The sequence below is a fragment of the Echinops telfairi genome, unplaced genomic scaffold (assembly GCF_000313985.2).
Source record: "Echinops telfairi isolate 266 unplaced genomic scaffold, ASM31398v2 ScPeMD7_655;HRSCAF=1070, whole genome shotgun sequence".
NCBI classification, from domain to species: domain Eukaryota; kingdom Metazoa; phylum Chordata; class Mammalia; order Afrosoricida; family Tenrecidae; genus Echinops; species Echinops telfairi.
The window spans coordinates 34,870,692-34,889,156 of NW_022104553.1; the positions used below are offsets into that span (position 1 = coordinate 34,870,692).

At 38.1% G+C, this 18,465-nt stretch overlaps 1 protein-coding gene across 3 annotated transcripts in view; it reads right to left on the reverse strand.

The window, feature by feature from the left end:
- Positions 1 to 804: 804 nt before the first annotated feature.
- LOC115870329 (zinc finger protein 420) overlaps positions 805 to 18,465 on the reverse strand; it is a 54,485-nt gene continuing 36,824 nt past the window's right edge. The window contains exons 1-2 of one of the 3 annotated variants that reach the window (XM_045292881.1): positions 15,538 to 15,581; positions 805 to 3,318 (exon numbers count right to left, since the gene is read on the reverse strand). In XM_045292881.1, the coding sequence (XP_045148816.1) occupies positions 1,439 to 3,142 (1,704 nt within the window). In that variant the 5' untranslated portion in view covers positions 3,143 to 3,318; positions 15,538 to 15,581 and the 3' untranslated portion in view covers positions 805 to 1,438. Of the gene's footprint in view, positions 3,319 to 6,882; positions 6,960 to 15,537; positions 15,582 to 18,465 lie in introns of those variants that run through there. The other 2 variants (XM_030886229.2, XM_045292880.1) reach the window with 2 other exon arrangements.

Here is an 18,465-nt window from a genome sequence, read left to right on the forward strand (position 1 = left end):
CTTCACACCTCTCTAACAGTTGTGCTAACAGTCCACCAATTAAATCCACAGAGTTCTTTTGCAGTATTAATTTCCTCTTATACTGGGTGAGATCCAAATAAAATTTTTCTCACATTTATTTTTATATCCTCCTTCACAAATAATCTAAATGTGTTAATACGAGATTAAAAAAAAGAGATTTCTTAATATTCATGACACTCATAGTGTGCCACTCACATGCAAAGTCTCTAAAACAACAAAATGACAATGATGCCTAGCATCTGTGATATACAGGCAGGCCCCAGGTTATGAATGTCTGATTTACATAAACATGTGGGTACAAACCAAACACTGTAACACCTAATATAGCAAACAAATAAAAGTTGAGAACCATAACTTGAGGTACATACAATGGTTCGTAATGACACATGTAACTTTGCAACTCACATCAGAATATTACAGTCAACACAATATTATGATAAATATATTTTACTTTTTCTAGAAGTGTTACGTTTTGTGCACTATATACTATATCAAATAGCTGACATTAAATATGAACCATATCTAACTGTTCCAGCTTATATACAAATTAGACATATAGACAGGAATGGGACTCATTCATCACCCAGGGGTTGTTTGTATTATGTTCAAGGCATTTTCTATGAGCTTTGAGTAATAACACACCTCACACTTCTAATAAACATAAGTCAGGGACTAATCGTAGGATAGTTTACAGGTGTTTAAACTGAAAAACCAAATTCGACCTCACTGCCAGTAAGTCAATTCTGACTCATAGGCACCTTGCAGGATAGAGTAGAACTGCTCCATTGGGTGTCAAAGTCTGAAATCTTTACCAAAGCAGAAAGCCACATCTTTCTCCATGGAGTGGATGGTTGGCTTTTGATCTAACAAGGTTTTAGTTAATGGCTGAATGCACTAACCATTGCATTGCCAGGGATCTTTGATTAGATCAGGCCAGAGATGAAGTATTATGATGTCACAAATGAAACCAGCCAGTAGAACCAGACCAAGCTCAAGCCCACTGTCATTGAGTGAATTCTGACTCATAGTGACCCTCTATAGGGTTTCCCAAACTAAATCTTTACAGGAACAGACATCCTTATCTTTACTCCAGTGAGTAGCTGATGGGTTTAAACTTCTAATATTGTGGGTTTACACCACCATGCTACCAGGGCTCCTTGATAAGTCTAAAGGATCTCCTAAATTTATGAATTATTAGAATTATTCTCCATTATAACATTTTAAAGATAAACAGGCTTTTGGATTTTTCATATTCCTTATTTCATGCAAAATCTCTGATGCTGAACTCTAAAATGCAAATATGCACTCATATTTACATTGAGAAGAGTCTTTAATAGCAAGTGAGTGACCACATATTTTCTACATAAACTACAATCCATATGTAAACCTATGAGCCATGATTAAAATTCATTTCACATTACTTATATTCAAAAGCTTTTTCACAGGTATGAACTCTCTGATGGTGAGTTAGTTGTGAACCACGAGTAAAAGTTTTCCCACACTTCTCGCATTGATATAGCTTTTCGCCAGTATGAATTCTCTGGTGTCGAGACAGATGAGATCTCTGAGTAAAGGCCTTTTGACATTCTTCGCATTCAAAAGGCTTCTCACCAGTGTGAATTCTCTGATGGAGAGTCAGTTGAGAGGCATGACTAAAAGCCTTCCCACACTCTTTGCAATTATAGGGCTTTTCTCCAGTGTGAATTCGTTGGTGTTGAGTAAGCTGTGAACGACGAACAAAGGCCTTTCCACATTCCTTACACTGGTATGGTTTCTCACCAGTATGGATTCTCTGATGTTGTACAAGGAGTAAGCCTCGAGCAAAGGCCTTGCCACAATTATCACAAACATAAGGTTTCTCGCCTGTATGAAGTCTTTGATGTTGGGAAAGATGTGAACTCTGAGTAAAAGCCATTTTACATTCTTTACACTTATAGGGCTTCTCACCGGTATGAATTCTCTGATGTTGGGTAAGCTGTGAGCTTCGAGTGAAAGACTTCCCACATTCTTTACATTCATAAGGTTTCTCACCAGTATGGATTCGCTCATGTTGAGTAAGTTCTGAAGCCCGATTAAAATTTTTTCCACATACATTACATTCGTAGGGTTTCTCACCAGTATGAATCCTCTTATGTCGAGTAAGAAGTGAGCCACGATTAAAGGCCTTCCCACATTCTTTACATTGGTAAGGTTTCTCACCAGTGTGAATTCTCTGATGTTGCGTAAGTTGTGAGCCATGACTAAAGGTTTTCCCACATTCCTTGCATTCAAAGGGCTTCTCAGTACTATGAACAATCATGTGTTGCCTAAGTTGTGAACCACGGAGAAAGGCCTTCCCACATTGCTCACATTGATAGGGTTTTTCACCAGTGTGAATCCTCTGGTGCTGCATAAGTAATGAGCCTCGAATAAAGGCCTTTCCACATTCCTTACACTCATATGGTTTTTCCCCTTTATGAATTTTCTGATGTTGAGAAAGCTGTGAGCCACAAATAAAAGCTTTCCCACATTCCTTACATTTATAGGGTCTCTCACCTGTATGAATTCTCTTATGGAGAACAAGTTGTGAGAGCTGAGTGAAGACCTTTGCACAGTCTTTACATTCATAAAGTTTTTCACCAGTATGAAGTCTCTGGTGCAGAGTAAGTTGTGAGTTCTGAGGGAAGGCCTTTCCACAGTCGTTACATTTATAAGGTTTCTCACCAGTATGAACTTTGTGATGACGGGAGAGTTGTGAGCTACGAGTAAAGGCTTTCCCACATTCTTCACATTTATATGGTTTTTCTCCAGTATGAATTCTATGATGCAAAATAAGTTGTGACCTCTGAGTAAAGGTTTTGCTACATTCCTTACACGCATATGGTTTTTCACCAGTATGGAGTCTCTGATGAAGACTGAGTTGAGAATCACGGCTGAAGGCCTTTCCACATTGCTTACATTCATAGGGTTTTTCACCAGTATGAATACTGTGATGTTGAGTAAGGTGTGAAGCTCGTTTAAAGGATTTTCCGCATTCCTTACATTTATAGGGTTTCTCAGTAAAACCTTGATTTTTACATTGGGGATGTTGAGATAAGTCAGTATGCTGGTTGCATATGGACATTTTTTCATATATTATCATCCCTTCCCTGAAATATTCTTGGTTTCTTTATGACCTCTGCAAAAAAACATTAATTTGCAAATCGTTTTTGGAAGTGAACCTGCCAAGATCACAGCTTTAAAGCTTTCCAGTCTTTCCTAGTCTGCTTCATAAATGTCCTTTTTAGAAGGTAAGTGCTTGCTTACACATCTTGAAGTCTGAAAGATAAAAGAAAATAATTCTGTCATTTCCGTAGAAATAGAATTTCCGACAATATGAAAATAATACCCATAATATACATAAGGTTTGCATCAAATTGTTTAAAATTTTTTTACTATGACCCATAGTAATATTTATTTCTCAGATAACCCAGTACATATCTATAGCTTTACAAAATATCAGCCCTGTTTTCTATATTTATTCTAGCCCTTTTCTCTTCTATATATACTTGATAGTTGTGGCAGTTACATAATCTCCTGTCAACTTGCAAAGGGATGGAGTCTAGCCTGTCAATCAGGTCATAGCCAATAATCCCTGTGTGGGCATGGCTTTCTCCTGAGGATTCTGGGAACTCCTGTTTTCATCCATGGAGGCAGGACACACACTCTCTGCTTCATCTTTCTGCTGACAAGCCACGCAGAGGTGTGCTGATGCAGTCAGAGCCCTGGAACTAGAGGAGTCACATGGAAACTCATGCCAGTGCTGAGATGCTTTCACCACCACTGGATCCATAAGACTTTCGACCCACTGGCCTGTTATCTTCCTGCATTCAGCATCATTGCATGGCTGCATGAGTGTAAAGAGGAATCTAGTATTGACATATGGGATAATAGCGGACTTATGGGCTTGATCTGAACTGGGATGGGATGTTTTCTTAATGTACAATTGCTGTTTGATATAAAGTTCTCTCTTACAAATGAGTGTCTCTGGATTTGTTTCTCTAGTCAATGCAGACTAACACAATAGTCAAAATACATCCAGTTGATTTCATGATCTAGTAATGTGTTGCCACCTACTTTGGAATAAAAAAGAAACTTAGAGAGATCTCATATAATAACATGTAAAAAGAACATATGAAAAAACAGAGAATTATAAAAGTTTATCTGAGAACTTACATGAAGAGATGAACAAAATGTTTTAAGTCCATGGTGGGGAATAAAATAACCTGGGGACCATGTTAAAATTAGATGCCCAAATAACATTCCAGGACTAATTGTATATGACTCTAATGATTAAACAAGAAAAGGAATATTTAAATTTCTAGTATTAATCGTGGAATTCTCCCAACTGATTTTGATCCAAATTTAGAGTGTCAACTTAAAAATGTTAAACATTTTCCAAATTACACTTGATAGATACAAACTCCGTTCCATGACTAAGACAAAGCCCTCTATTATCTGGACCCTGCTTATGTATCTGAAAGCCCTCATGAAACAGTCTTGGGTTTGCTCAAAGGGACTTTTCTAAATTAAGACTATCCAGATGGTATTCCTCTTTCAAATGTACCATTTAAAACTTTATTAAAACTGATTCTTATCTGTCAGGTATTAATTTTAAAAGTCAGAACATAAATATGAAATACCCACTTTTGATAACAGAAGACTAGGTAGTTTATACCAACTTTCCTGGTAAGAAGAATTACAGAAAATGGAAACAAATCCAAAAATCACCTGCCTAAAATTATTGGAAAATAATATTACAAAAAGAGTAAAATGAAAATTGACAACTTCAAGCTTTTCACCATTTATCATGATGTTGCTTATTAGTCTTCCAGCTGTGAGAGTTTTGGTTTTCTTTATGTTGAGGTGTGATTCATACCAGATGTTGTAGTTTTTGATATGCATCAGTAATTGCTTCAAGTCTTCTACACATTTAGCAAGCAAGGTTGTGTCCTTTGTATATCACAGATTGTTAATGAGTCTTCTTCCAATTCTGATGCTATTTTCTTCTTCATATAGTCCAGCTTCTTGCATTATTTGCTTAACATAGAGATTGAATAAGTACAGTGAAAGGATACAGTCCTGATGCACACCTTTTAAGCAATGTAGCAATCCCTTGCTATGTTTAAACAACTGCCTTTGGGGGTGGGGGGGTGGGTGTCTATGTACAGGTTCTGTAGGAGCACAATTAAGTGTTCTGAAATTCTCGTTTTGAAATGTTATCTACAATTTGCTGAGTCACATACTCGAATGCCTTTGCATAATCTATATAACAAGTAAAATCAAAGAGATGGAAAATAGGTCAGTAGTTTCCATAGACAGTGGATGTGGGCAGGGGGGGAAAAAAACAAAATATAGCGAGGGAATGTGGCAAGTAGAGAACTTTGTTATACTATGACTTTGTTAAAAGATACACTTGGTTTTTGTAACTCGTATTTTATTGGTTGTATTGAAATCTGGAAACATTATGAACAATTTATACACAATTCTTAATGCACACAATGAAATCCTCAAATGGCACGCAATTACAATTTTTTAAATTCCAGTGACTTTCCAGTTTTAAATTTGCAGGCAAGTTTTCCTTACGAGGATATCAAGAACTATTACCTTCAAATGCTGATAAGCTATTTAATTCACAACTTAATGTCACACACACTACACACTCAAATTTTCAACCTTTCATGGCACTTAACAAAATTATCAGGAAAACTGGACTACCATAACAAAAGAGTTACAGAATGCACACAGTTCTGACAAAAGAGCCATATAATCATGGCTCTCAAGAGAGAACAGTTTCCAGACACAATCCTACTTTAAAAAAAAATCAAAACAGAATTTTAAATGTTTAAGATATATAAATGTATGATAGTTACTCCAAATTGCCATTAAGTATGATTTGTATTAGGGACACAAAAACTACATGCCCCCACTCCCACCTCCATCTTACAGAATGTTACTTTGATACTCCAAACAAGCAAATAGTCCCACAAGTCAACATCCCATAATTTTCTGGTTGTACCAAAAAATAACAAGTAAATGACTTTAGATCTTTAAGAAAAACATTTACACTTAAAAAAAGTGGTGGTGGAAGGTGACGTGGGACTTCCTTCTTTACAACATCTCCTGAACTACTAAAACCTTGCATTTACAAAATAGTTGATAAAATATTCTTCTGGATTGTACAAGAAGGAGTTCATTCAGACTCACAGTGATGCCAGGGCCATACATCTTTACAGGAGCCTCATCTTTTTCTCCCAAAGAGAAGCTCATAGGTCTGTGGTTAGCAGTCCAATATCTCACTGACTGCACCCCCAGGGTGTCTTCTTTAAAAGTATACCCATGCTTAAAAGAAAGTAAATCATATCCAGAGAAGCCACAATAAAGTGGGAGCCAGAAACCAGAGACGTAAACACTCTTTGAAGGCATAGCTTGCTTAAGGGCATTTTTTTACTTCAATTCCCTAAATGATCTGATAGAATTCAGGAGACACAGCCTTGAAGCCATAAAAAGTACAGGGTCTGGAAGCAAACCTCTTCACAAAAATTGGAAATACCCTGCAGTTTAGAGGGCGTGCTAATAAATAAATAAACCAATCAATTCATCTAACCTCAACAGAAAATGAGAAGAATATCTCAAGCTTGGCATTTTAATAAATTGGACCTTCTCTGAGATACGGTGTCATTGGATAGCTGTAAGAAAGAGGATGATGAGACCTGACTTTAGTTTAAAATGAATTATTATGGCTTTTGTGCTAAAAATAATAAAATAAACAATAGCTATGAGAAGAGAAAGTATAAAAGTGAGGCGGCTATAAAAGTCTGGGAGGGTAGAGCAATCATTCACCTTTTTTTGGATTCTTGGTGTATCTTGCAGATACAGTGATGACGATTTTCTAATGGATGGGACTTCTAATGAGAAAAAAATTCCAGGTGTTTTCCCAGAGTACCTGGAAGAAAAAAGTGCCATTTACTGAGAACAATACTCTGGTAGTGCAGGTTTGGCAGAAAATAATAAGTATTTAGTTTAGAATTTTTTAAAGTCCTAGTAAAATGGTGAGTAAACAGGCATGTATACAAAGATGGGATGCTGGGGAAATATTTGAATTAGAGATATAAATTTGAGAGTCAGCATCAAATACATGATAATTAATGCTATTTGATTTGATGAGATCACCTCAAGGACTGTCTTTAGATAGTGAAGAGTAAAAAAGGGAAAGGGAAGTCTGAAAATTAAACCCTGGCATGCGTACTTCAACACGTAAAGGTTAGGGGAGATGAGCAGGAACCAGCAAGGGAAACTAAGATAAAATAGCAGAGAGAAAGGAGAAAAATTAGGAGTGTGTAGACATCAGAAGTCACTGTGGGGGGAAAAAAAAGTTTTAAGGAGAAAAAAAAGTTTTAAGGAAGGATGTTCAACTATGTCAAGTTCTGACACATGAAGCACAATAAATTTCATGAAGGTTTTATTTTAACAATATAAGCTCACTGGCGCTTTTCATAAAAATAGCTTTGGTGAAGAAGTAGGTTTAAATCCTGATTAAAATAGATGAGCGTAAACAGAGTAGAAAGAACATAAAAAATTATCTTGATGAATTTTGCTGTAAAAAGTAGCAGAGAAATGGGGCTAGATCTAGAAGGGAATGTGAATGTAAAGTGATTTTGTTTTTATTTTTAAGATAGGAGAAATTACCAATTGTTTATATGCAAATGCATATAAACAATTATAACAAAAGGACAAGGTGAGACAAGACACTAACTGATCGGTGTTTTTAAAAAGATGAGAAGAGATGACATTTAAAATACAATAAATGACATAAAATTTTGATTTGTACAGAAAAAAAACAGACTGGGAACAGACCCGAAACATTAGAAAGGAGAGGGAATGAAAGAATTTAAATACAAAGGAATTAAAACATTATTTATGAGAAAAACATATATACAGCTCATAATTATAAATATTTTAAAAATTGATACAATTTTTCCTAATTTATTAGAAAATTACAAAACTACATAAGAATTTGAATTTCAGTTCAAAGTCTATATTCTCCAAAGGCAATACATCCTGCTGGCATAACTGATAAGATGATCTGAATCATGAATGAATACCTAATACCACATATACCTAGTTGGTCAAATATCAAAATTGGATAGAGAACTCAAGAAAGTCAAGCCAGTCTTTTGAACAAACATGAGTAAAAATATAATATAGTAGTGATATATAATTTATGTGTATTTAAAGACTGATACATCATGATCAAATATCATTTACTCCATAAATCTAAGGATAGCTCAATATCAGAAAATATATTTATTAGATGAAGAACTTATGGGATAATTTTTTTTTTAATTTTAAAGAAAATGCAATATATTTCAAGAACCATTATGATAAACTAGGATAAAAATGGCTCTTCCTTAACCTAATTAAGGTTATCTACCAGAAATCTATAGAAACAATGGAATTAACAGTTAAATTTATGGAGTACTTCCAGTGAAGTTAGGAAAAAAAATAAGGTCGCCAACTGCAAAACGGTCCTAGTAGCAGCAGTGGTGTTAAAGTTCAGGAGGATAATGACCAGAATAAGCCCAAAGCTGATTTCCAGGAAGCAGAGAGCAGGCATATTTCTGGCCTGCAACCTTTTTACCAGTTCTGATACCAGTCGCCCTCTATTTCTCCGCCGGGTTCAATCATCTATTGCAGTGGCCACAAAGAACTCACAGACTACTACTTATAGCGAAGTACTTTGCTAAGACACTAACAGGGTAATTTGGATCAGGATTAACAGCCTACAACACGGGATCAGAACCCAGAAGAACGTAAGCAAAGTCTCCCTTTTTCAGTGCAGGATAGCTTTCTTTTTTTATATTATTTTATTAGGGGCTCTACAACTCTTATCACAATCCATACATACACCAATTGTGTCAAGCACATTTGTACATTCATTGCCCTCATCATTCTCAAAACATTTACTGTCCACTTAAGCCCCTGGCATCTGCTCATTTTTTCCCCTCCCTCCCAGCTTCCCCCTCCCTCGTGAACCCTTGATAATTTATAAATTATTATTGTATCATATCTTACACTGTCCGACGACGTGTTGTCCGTCCCCCATGGAGGAAGTTCTATGTACATCCTTGTAATCGGTTCCCCCTTTCTACCCCATCCTCCCTCCACCCTCCCAGTGTCGCCACTCTCACCACTGGTCCTGAAGGGATCATCCGCCCTGGATTCCGTGTTTCCAGTTCCTATCTGTACCAGTGTACATCCTCTGGTCTAGTCAGATTTGTAAGGTAGAATTTGGATCATGATAGGGAGGGGGGGACATTTAGGAACTAGAGGAAAGTTGTATTTTTCATTGTTGCTACACTGCACCCTGACTGGCTCGTTTCCTCCCCGAGACCCTTCTGTAAGGGGATCTCCAGTGGCCTACAAATGGGCTTTGAGTCTCCACTCCGCACGCCCCCTCATTCACAATGATATGATTTTTTAGTCTGATGATGCCTGATACCTGATCCCTTTGACACCTCGTGATCACACAGGCTGGTGTCCTTCTTCCATGTGGGCTTTGTTGCTTCTGAGTTTGATGACCGCTTGTTTACCTTCAAGCCTTTAAGAAGACCCCAGACGCTATATCTTTTGATAGTCGGGCACCATCAGCTTTCTTCACCAGCAGGATAGCTTTCTTAACACCTTTTAGAAATGCAGGCTTCCCCTCAGTCCTATGAGGACATAGTCCTCTCACTCTCCTCAGGACAGGTTCCTCTAGGCCAGCGATTCTCAACCTGTCGGTCACAACCCCTTTGGGGTCGAACGACCCTTTCACAGGGGTCGCCCGATTCATACAGTAGCACAATTACAGTTATGAAGTAGCAACAAAAATAATTTTATGGTTTTGGGGTCACCACAACACAGGAACTGTATGAAAGGGTCGTAGCATTCGGAAGGTTGAGAACCACTGCTCTAGGCCCTATTGTCTGTCATCACTGACTCCCCTACAGGGCGTTTTTCTGGTCTGCTGCGCCTTCTACTGCTGGGCTCATTGTGGGCTCTTTAGTTTTACAGCCCTTGATCTGTGTCACAGATCTTTTAGGTATTTTAAGAGGTTATTTTCTTCCCTTCTCTATCGCTTTTCTCTTCTCTTTCTGCTTCTCCCTCCTCTGAAATCTCTGGGGGACTGACTGCTTAAAGACATAGAACGCCTTTTCAATTTTAAGGTAGGAGTTCTCCTAGCTGAGCCACAGGCTGACCAATCCCCTCCTAACAGCCTATAGATACTTCATGTGCAAAGTAACCTATATTCACTTCATTTGCATCATCTATTGCCCACTCATTGTAAGGTGCATTCCAATCACAGGAAGATTCCAGTCCAGGACCAGAAAAAAAAGTCAAGCCAAAGTGTTTATAGATTACTCAGGAAACATAAATCAGTCTGAATAAATCATTCAGAGTAAAAAACTAGGAGCTTAGAGGAAAAATATATTTCTCAAACTGATTTCAAAAAGGATCAAGAGAAAGGGCCACATAAAAAAATTCAATTCACCACACCAACTATTTGCTCTCAAATTATGCTAGAGGTCTCATTAATTATTATTTTAAGATGAGCCAGCCAGGGTGTGATGGAACAATGATGAGAAATACAACTTTCCTCTAGTTCCTAAATGTTTCCTCCCCGCTCCCACTACCATGACTCGAATTCGATCTTGCAAGTCTGGCTAGACCAGAGGAGGTACACTGGTACAGATAGGAACTGAAAATACAGGGAATCCAGGATGGATGAGCCCTATAGGACCAGTGGTGTGAGTAGCAAAACAGGGAGGGTAAAGGGAGAATGGGTAGGAAAGAGGGAACCGATTACATGGAACTGTGTGTGACCTCCTCCCTGGGGGACAGACAACCAAAAAGTGGGTGAAGGGAGACGTCGGACAGGGCAAGATATGACAAAATACCCATTTATAAACTATCAAGGGCTCATGAGGGACGGGGGAGCGAGGAGGGAGGGGAAAAATGAGGACCTAATGTCGGGGGTTTAAGTAGAGAGAAAATGTTTTGAGAAACGATGTACAAATGCGCTTTACACAATTGATGTGTGTATGGATTGGATAACAGTTGTATGAGCCCCTAATAAAATGTTAAAAAAAAAAAGAAAAACACTTGAAAAAAAATTATTATTTTAAAAAGTGGTATAAATAGAAAAGGGACAAAACATTTTATGTAGAAAGAATTATCTACCATAGAACCTACCAAAATAACCCACAGAAAAGCTATTTGATATTTCTATAAGGTTACTATCTGTGGTGGCTAAGTTTGGGACCAATTTGTTACACTTGGGAAGGTAGGGGTGAAGTACAACCTATTAATCAGGTCCCAGCCAGATGATGACTCATAGGTGTGGGACATTTGTGAAACACTATGGATAACTTCTGTCTTTTGCACTTTACCTTCCTGCTGGACAGGCTGGTGGTCCCTGTGTGACCTGCTGACCCTGGAAGCTGCTGGTATCCTGCCACATTCCTGAGGACGTGGATCCACTGACTCGGCACCCACCAGCTTGTGATTTCCCATTTTCCTGCTTCCTCTGCCGGCAGCTGCATGAATCTGAGAGCCTCCAGCTAGCATCTGACCCATGGATTTGAGTTGGACTTGTTTGGTTACACCTTCTTGATGTAAAATTTCTTTCTTGATAATAAATCTATTTTTTATATATATGAGTTTTACTGTTTGTTTTTTTCTCTAGAAAACTCAACTTAACTCACAAGTATCAATATTTTGCCATAAATAAGTGAAGATAAGTCAAAAAGTATTGCTGGTAGGGCTTCAGTTCATACATGTTCAGATATATTCCAAACAAAATGTGTTCAAGCACAACCAATCTGTGGGTGATTATAGACAAGTTCTTTCAGTAATGCACTTATTTTAGTCTCATTAGGACTCCTTCAAAAGTATATTTTGTGTGTCATGGAAATGAAAACAATTTTGAGGTCAAGGATAATATCCAATTTGTAACAAAACTGAAATGGTTATCTTCTCAAATCACTGAAACTATGCAATAAAGGAATGCTGTCCCACATACAACAATGTTTAGATGGATCAAATATCTTCTGTTGGGAAGACCTCAAAGCTGAGCCACACACACAAAAAAGAAAAGATTATTAACCCCAACAAATGAAGAAACTATAAGTGAAGTTCAAAAGCTGGTGGAAGAACACCATAGAATTACTCTTGACGTAACAGCTATTGCCTTGGGGTTTCACCTGGTTTGGCACTTTCAATTTTAAGTGAACATCTTGTCCTCAGCGAGCTTCTGGCTCAATGAGTACCAAAAGAACAGCTACCCTGTTTCCCCAAAAATAAGGCAGTGTCTTATATTAATTGTTGCTCCCAAAGATGCACTAGGTCTTATTTTCAGGGGATGTCTTATTTTTCCATGAAGAATATGGTACACATTTATTGTTTACTGTTTTATTAAAAGAGACCTCGCACTTCCTGTCTGCTCTGGCTGTGCTGGGGCCAACAGTGAGCTGCACGGGGTTGCCCGCTGCTACAGTCCAGAATCCAGAGTTACGGTAGCTTCGGGGGGCCTTATTTTCAGGGAGATGCCTTATATGTCAGTGAGAGACAATACTGTAGGTAGGTCTTATTTCGGATGGCTTACTTTGGGGAAAACAGGGTACTTCAGAGTTGTTCCTCCCATCTATCTTTTAAGCAAGATCTAATCTAAAATATGGACAGTTTTATGGAACGAGACATAACTGGAGATGAATTTTAGATTTACTAATATAATCCAAAGTGCCAGGTTCAATCTAAACACTGGGTTCTGTGATCTGTTGGGCCAGTTAAAGTCAAGGCAGAGGGATTCACTCAGAAATGTTCAAATTGTTGGGAACAGCAACTGTTTGGGAGATACTTCAAAAGGGCAATTTTCAAAGATTTCCTTGAAGGAGAGATGACAATCACACAGGCTTAATAGGAAGTTTTAAGAACAATCAAAATTGCATTGGTGGGTGAAATGTCAGGAAAGTTGTGCTGAGGAATTTTATTTTTCCCTCTCAGGACCAAGCACCTGCTCCTTCGTGAAGGGTGGCAAGAACTGTCCTACAAAACGTTCTGCTGAAAACCTTACTCCATTCACTCTGGCCCTCATCTTGCCCCTTCGGACTATTTTTATTCCTCCAACTCCAAGTACATTTAAGGAGGACATAATTTGAGTTCCTCAAGGATGCCCAAACTGCCATTTCAACTAGGTATAAATTAACAAGTACAGCATTCTTTTGGGAAGGGCGAGAGAGATGGAAACACAGTTCTCAGATAGATATAAACCTAGATTGAGAGAATGTAGAGAAATAACAGCTTCACATTTTGATACTTTGGTTTAATAGAAGTTTCTATGATTTTGTAACAATATTTTTGGGGCTTATTTCATATAAAATAAAAACTTTGGAAAAGTATTAATTATTTAGAAAATGCCAGAGGTCAAAACATTTCTATTCATAAGCCAAGAAAAGTTATAATGTACCAAGGATATTTCTCTAAAAGAAATGTGTAAGAACTTCACACAAGAATCAATGAACTTGAGGGTGGGTTGGAAAGGGGGAACCGATTACAAGGATCTACATGTGACCTCCTCCCTGGGGGGTGGACAACAGAAAAGTGGGTGAAGGGAGACGTCAGACAGGGTAAGACATGAAAAAAAAAAAAAATTTATAAATTATCAAGGGTTCATGAGGGAGGGGGGAGCGAGGAGGGAGGGAAAAAAAATGAGGAGCTGGTGTCAGGGGCTTAGGTGGAGAGCAAATGTCTTGAGAACGATGAGGGCAATGAATGTACAAATGTGCTTTACTCGATTGATGTGTGTATGGATTGTGATAAGAGTTGTATGAGCCCCTAATAAAATGATTTTAAAAAAATTACCAACTGAAAAAAAAAAATCAATGAACTTTATATGGACATAAAATAAAACAGATACAGCCTGTTAAAAGATAGAGGAGTTGATATTATACATATGATGTGGGAACCGGAAACTAAAGATGTAAGCATGATATGAAGGCACTTTTCTTGAGACCTGTGCTGGCTTCAATTGGAAAAAAAGTTGTAGTCTTACAAGATTGAGATGACAAGACCTGTGAAAAACTGAGGACTTGAAAGAGTGTAGGTAGCCTAATTTCTGTGCTCACAACCAAGGGGCTTGGAAGACTGGCTCTAGCTAGAGAAAGATCTCAACAGTTCTGAGAGAGAGAAGACGCCAAATACACATTCTCCAGCCTGAAAAAAACGCCCCACAATAGCCCTCCGTAAAGGTGATACCATAAAAAAATCTTTTGTACTTTTGCCTAGCTGCTCAGGTTGTCTTAGGCTACCTATCTTTAAGCATAATTAGATTCTCTTGTCTGCCCACCCAAAAGTGCAGCTGACACCCTCCTGATGTCTCCTTCTGATACTGATAATAGATTGTTCCCCTGGGGAGAGCGCAAGGACATACAAATTTAAGCCACTGTCCACTCTGTTATATGTGTACCTGCTAGAGGCTCACAAGCCCATGACTACATACCCATTGGAAAACATGTACCCATTGGAATATAAACCCTCTTGATTCTGACATCAGGATGGGGAGCTCCTATGCCTCACTTGTCCATTGTCCTTTCCATCTTTAATCGCACAAGCCACTCCTAAGAACCCATTCGGTTGTGGGGCTGGATCCCACAAAGGTCATGAGCCCACAAAAATTCAAGAATTAAAAACAAATCTTTTTACAAAACTGGAACTACCTGAGGCCTATATTTTGGAGAAAGGGGTGGGGGGGAATCCATTTGATTGCAAAAGAAAACAGAAAGGACTATTTTAGTCTGAACTCTCAACGAAAAGGAAGAAATCATCCTAGGGATAATTCAGTGTTTCACAAAGTGGGCAACGCTGTGTTCTTGGTGGTGGTGGCGGTGTTAGGGGACACTAGAATGATCCAAGGGAGCTGAAGCAGATGTCTGCACTTTATCCTAGATTATGAGCTGTAGTACAAAAGCTTTTAATTGCCAAGGAGGTGCTAATAAAATAGTAAATCATTTTGTTTGGTTTGGTTTTTCCTGAAAGGGGGCAGTAGGTCAAATAAATTTGGGTGCCTTGGGGTAAGTTCATTGTTACATAATACATGGAAGAAATGGCAGAAATGGATTTGCATCCCAGGAATTAAAATAATTAAATAATACATAAAGTATAAATGTTTGAACTGTAAGAAAACATAGAATAAAAGTATAAGAAATGGCCTATATAAAAGCAAATAAAGTATGAGAGTGTACAGCCAGATTGCCTCTGTGACTGGCTCTGCGACCTCGGGCAGGCTTTGGTTTCGGGAACTACACAAAGGACCAGACGGCCAATCTACCTCAAATAAGCCAATCAGCGGATCGGAGGGTCGGGCTGGAAACGTCCCGGTTACGTATACCCTGTAAATATATACCTCGGAATTTCCTTTGTTCGGGGCGCTAGTCCAAGATGGTGCTCAAGGTTAAGTACCTGAGGGCTTGAGCCCTGGCGTAAGCTAGCAGAATAAAGCCTCTTCTGTTATTGCAGCCTTGTGTTTGCTCTCCTTCCATTATAAGGGTAATCGCTCCTGGTCCCTAACAAGAGAAGAAATATAAAGCTTACATAAAAGATACTATAATCAACTGCACTAAAATCCTGGGAGAAGGCGTGTCTTAAAAGCAGACAAAGAAAGCACAGATTACTTACGCAAGGAAAAACAATGAAACAAATGGCTGACTCTTCAAGAGCAACAATACAAGACAGAAGCTAGAATATCTTCAAAGAGCTGGAGGGAAAAATCATCATCAATATAGAACTTTATACCGAGTTAATTCATCACAAAAGAATAATCACGCAACAAAAGCTTTAAATACTAATAGGCCTTCACTAATGTACAGTGAACCCTCGTTTATAGCGGTTAATCGGTTCTAGACCCTACAGGGATAAATGAAATTCCGCGAAGTAGGATTCCTTATTTGTAAATCAAATATTTTCGTAGTTAGAGCATAGAGGACATGAAAAAACACCCTTTAGTCACCATTACACTCGTATTACCCAATTTATTAAACGAAAAAGGGAAAATACAGTAAAACATTTTGGACGTTACAATGATCATTTATTATTTATTATATTATTTATGGCATCTAGTTTACAGTATAAAAAATTCAAAAAACAGTATTATACATAGTTCTTACAAATACTGTAATCAATAGCCTATGAAATGACTTAAGGGATGTACTCTACAGGTGGGTCGCCGTCTTTTTCCTCTGAAGGAGCGGGTGTAGGCAGTGGATGCTGTTACGCAAAAACCGCAATAGAGTGAAGCCGCGGAAGTCGAAGCGCGAAGTGGCGAGGGTTCACTGTATTTCAAAGAAGGCCTAGTGGTGCTATCAGATAAGTGCTGAACTGCTAACTAAAAGGTCAGTGGTTCACCCCACCAGTTGCTCCAATGGAAAAAGATGAGGCTCTCTGCTCTCATACGGAAATCCTACATAGAGTTGCTATGAGTAAACAACAAAAAGAAACCTTTCCTCCAACAAGGTGTGATACAGTGACTGCAACAATGTGCTGGAGCAGCAATAATTGTGAAGACAGTACAGGAGTGGGTGGCATTTTGCTCTCATATACAATAACTGTAACAACAGTATGTCATTTAAGAATCATAACAAGTAGATTTAAGCCTAACATGGCACAGTCTTCTTTTTCTGCTAAGTTTTCAAGTTTCCTAGCATCCAGATTTAGCTCGATTATCAAAGAAGATGGGTAACTGTAAGGCTGTGTTAGAGCTTTTTTAAGGATAAAGAGAACATAAAGGTGTTCCAAGAAGATATCTGTTGACTATTTGTAGTAATTTTAAACTATTCCTTTGAGAATAAATCATTTACTGTATATACTCGAGGATAAGCTGACTCTAATGTCAGTTGAGGCACCTAATTTCACCACAAAACTGCATTAAAAATGTGCTGAAAAACTCGGCTTATACATGAGTATATACGGTGCTTATTTTAAAAGCCCTCATGAAATAAAATAGCAGAAAGCAGTCATTTTAAAGGTAGATTCTAAAATAATTAGGTAAGATGGTTATTCGGACCTAGTAATACCAAGTTGCTAAAATTCTCCAACATGATATCTCTTGAAATCTCTCGGAACAGAGTCCAAACAGAGTTCCCACTCTTCTTGAGAGAAGTTAATGGCAACATCACTGATTTCTGAAACAGATATTTATTATATATATAACACATACAACATTAGTTGTGAAAATAAAGGAGATTTTTTCCCCCCCAGTGATAGGGACCGCTCCACAACGCAGGTAATAAAGCAAATAGGCTGGAAAGACTGAATGGATGAGAGAAAATAAAGAAGTTGGTGATTCTAAAGTCTCAAAATGTTCATGATCATTCCTTGTTGCAGTAGATATTTCCTGCATACAAAACATTTCATTATGTATACAAGTTTTGGGATTAATAGAGTAAATGTGATATCTCTAAAGAAATAGCATACATAACAATCCTCCATCTTTACCTTCCTTCTCAATAAATATGCATTTATTTTTCTCTATTTAAGGATTAGAAAAATTGGAGAATTCTTTCTATAAAATCTTAGAAAACAGGATTTGTATCAAATTAAAGACTTTATTGAGGCTTCAGATTCACTATTTCAGAATATTCCATCAAATCATTTTCCTTCTCACTAACCAATGTTTATCTTATAAATGTACCTTTATAAGCTGGGGGCTTTGTTAACCTGCATATGCTCAATAGAATAGAGCATAGAAGGGTAGAAAATATAATCCTAAATTACATACTTTAGACCAACATATAAAATTCCCTAAAAAATGATCCATTTTGTTCGTCCCATAGCAGCCAGAAGTGAGCTGCCAAAATGGTTCACTACTCACTTGACCCAGAAAACCCCACAAAATGATGAAAATCAAGAGGGTCAAATCTTCGGGTCCATTTTAAGAACACCATGAAACTGCCCAGGCAATCAAGCATATGCAACCTAGAAAGCCACCAAATCTTTGCAGAAGCGGTGTGTGCCCTTTGTGAGGTAAACTGAGGCACAAGGAGGAGGACAAACGTAACTGACAGGACAAAGGGAGAGCAGAAACAGAAATATCTTTATTAGAGGGAAGCTCCCAGATGAAGTTCCATGGGCTAGCAAGTAGCCCAGAGAAGTCGCGCGAGAACTGTTCGAGTGCTGCAAGCTGTCCTGAGAACTGTTCGTTGCCTTCTTGCGGTGCTCTGTGTACTGGAACGCGAGTGTATTAGTCTAGGTACTTTGGAGAAACAAATCCATGGCGACTCACATATAAGAGAGTTTTATGTAAAGAAAAGGTGCATCAAGAAAACATCCCAACCCAATGCTGCCCAAGCCCACAAGTCCAACATTAACCCATTAACCCAACACCAGTCCACA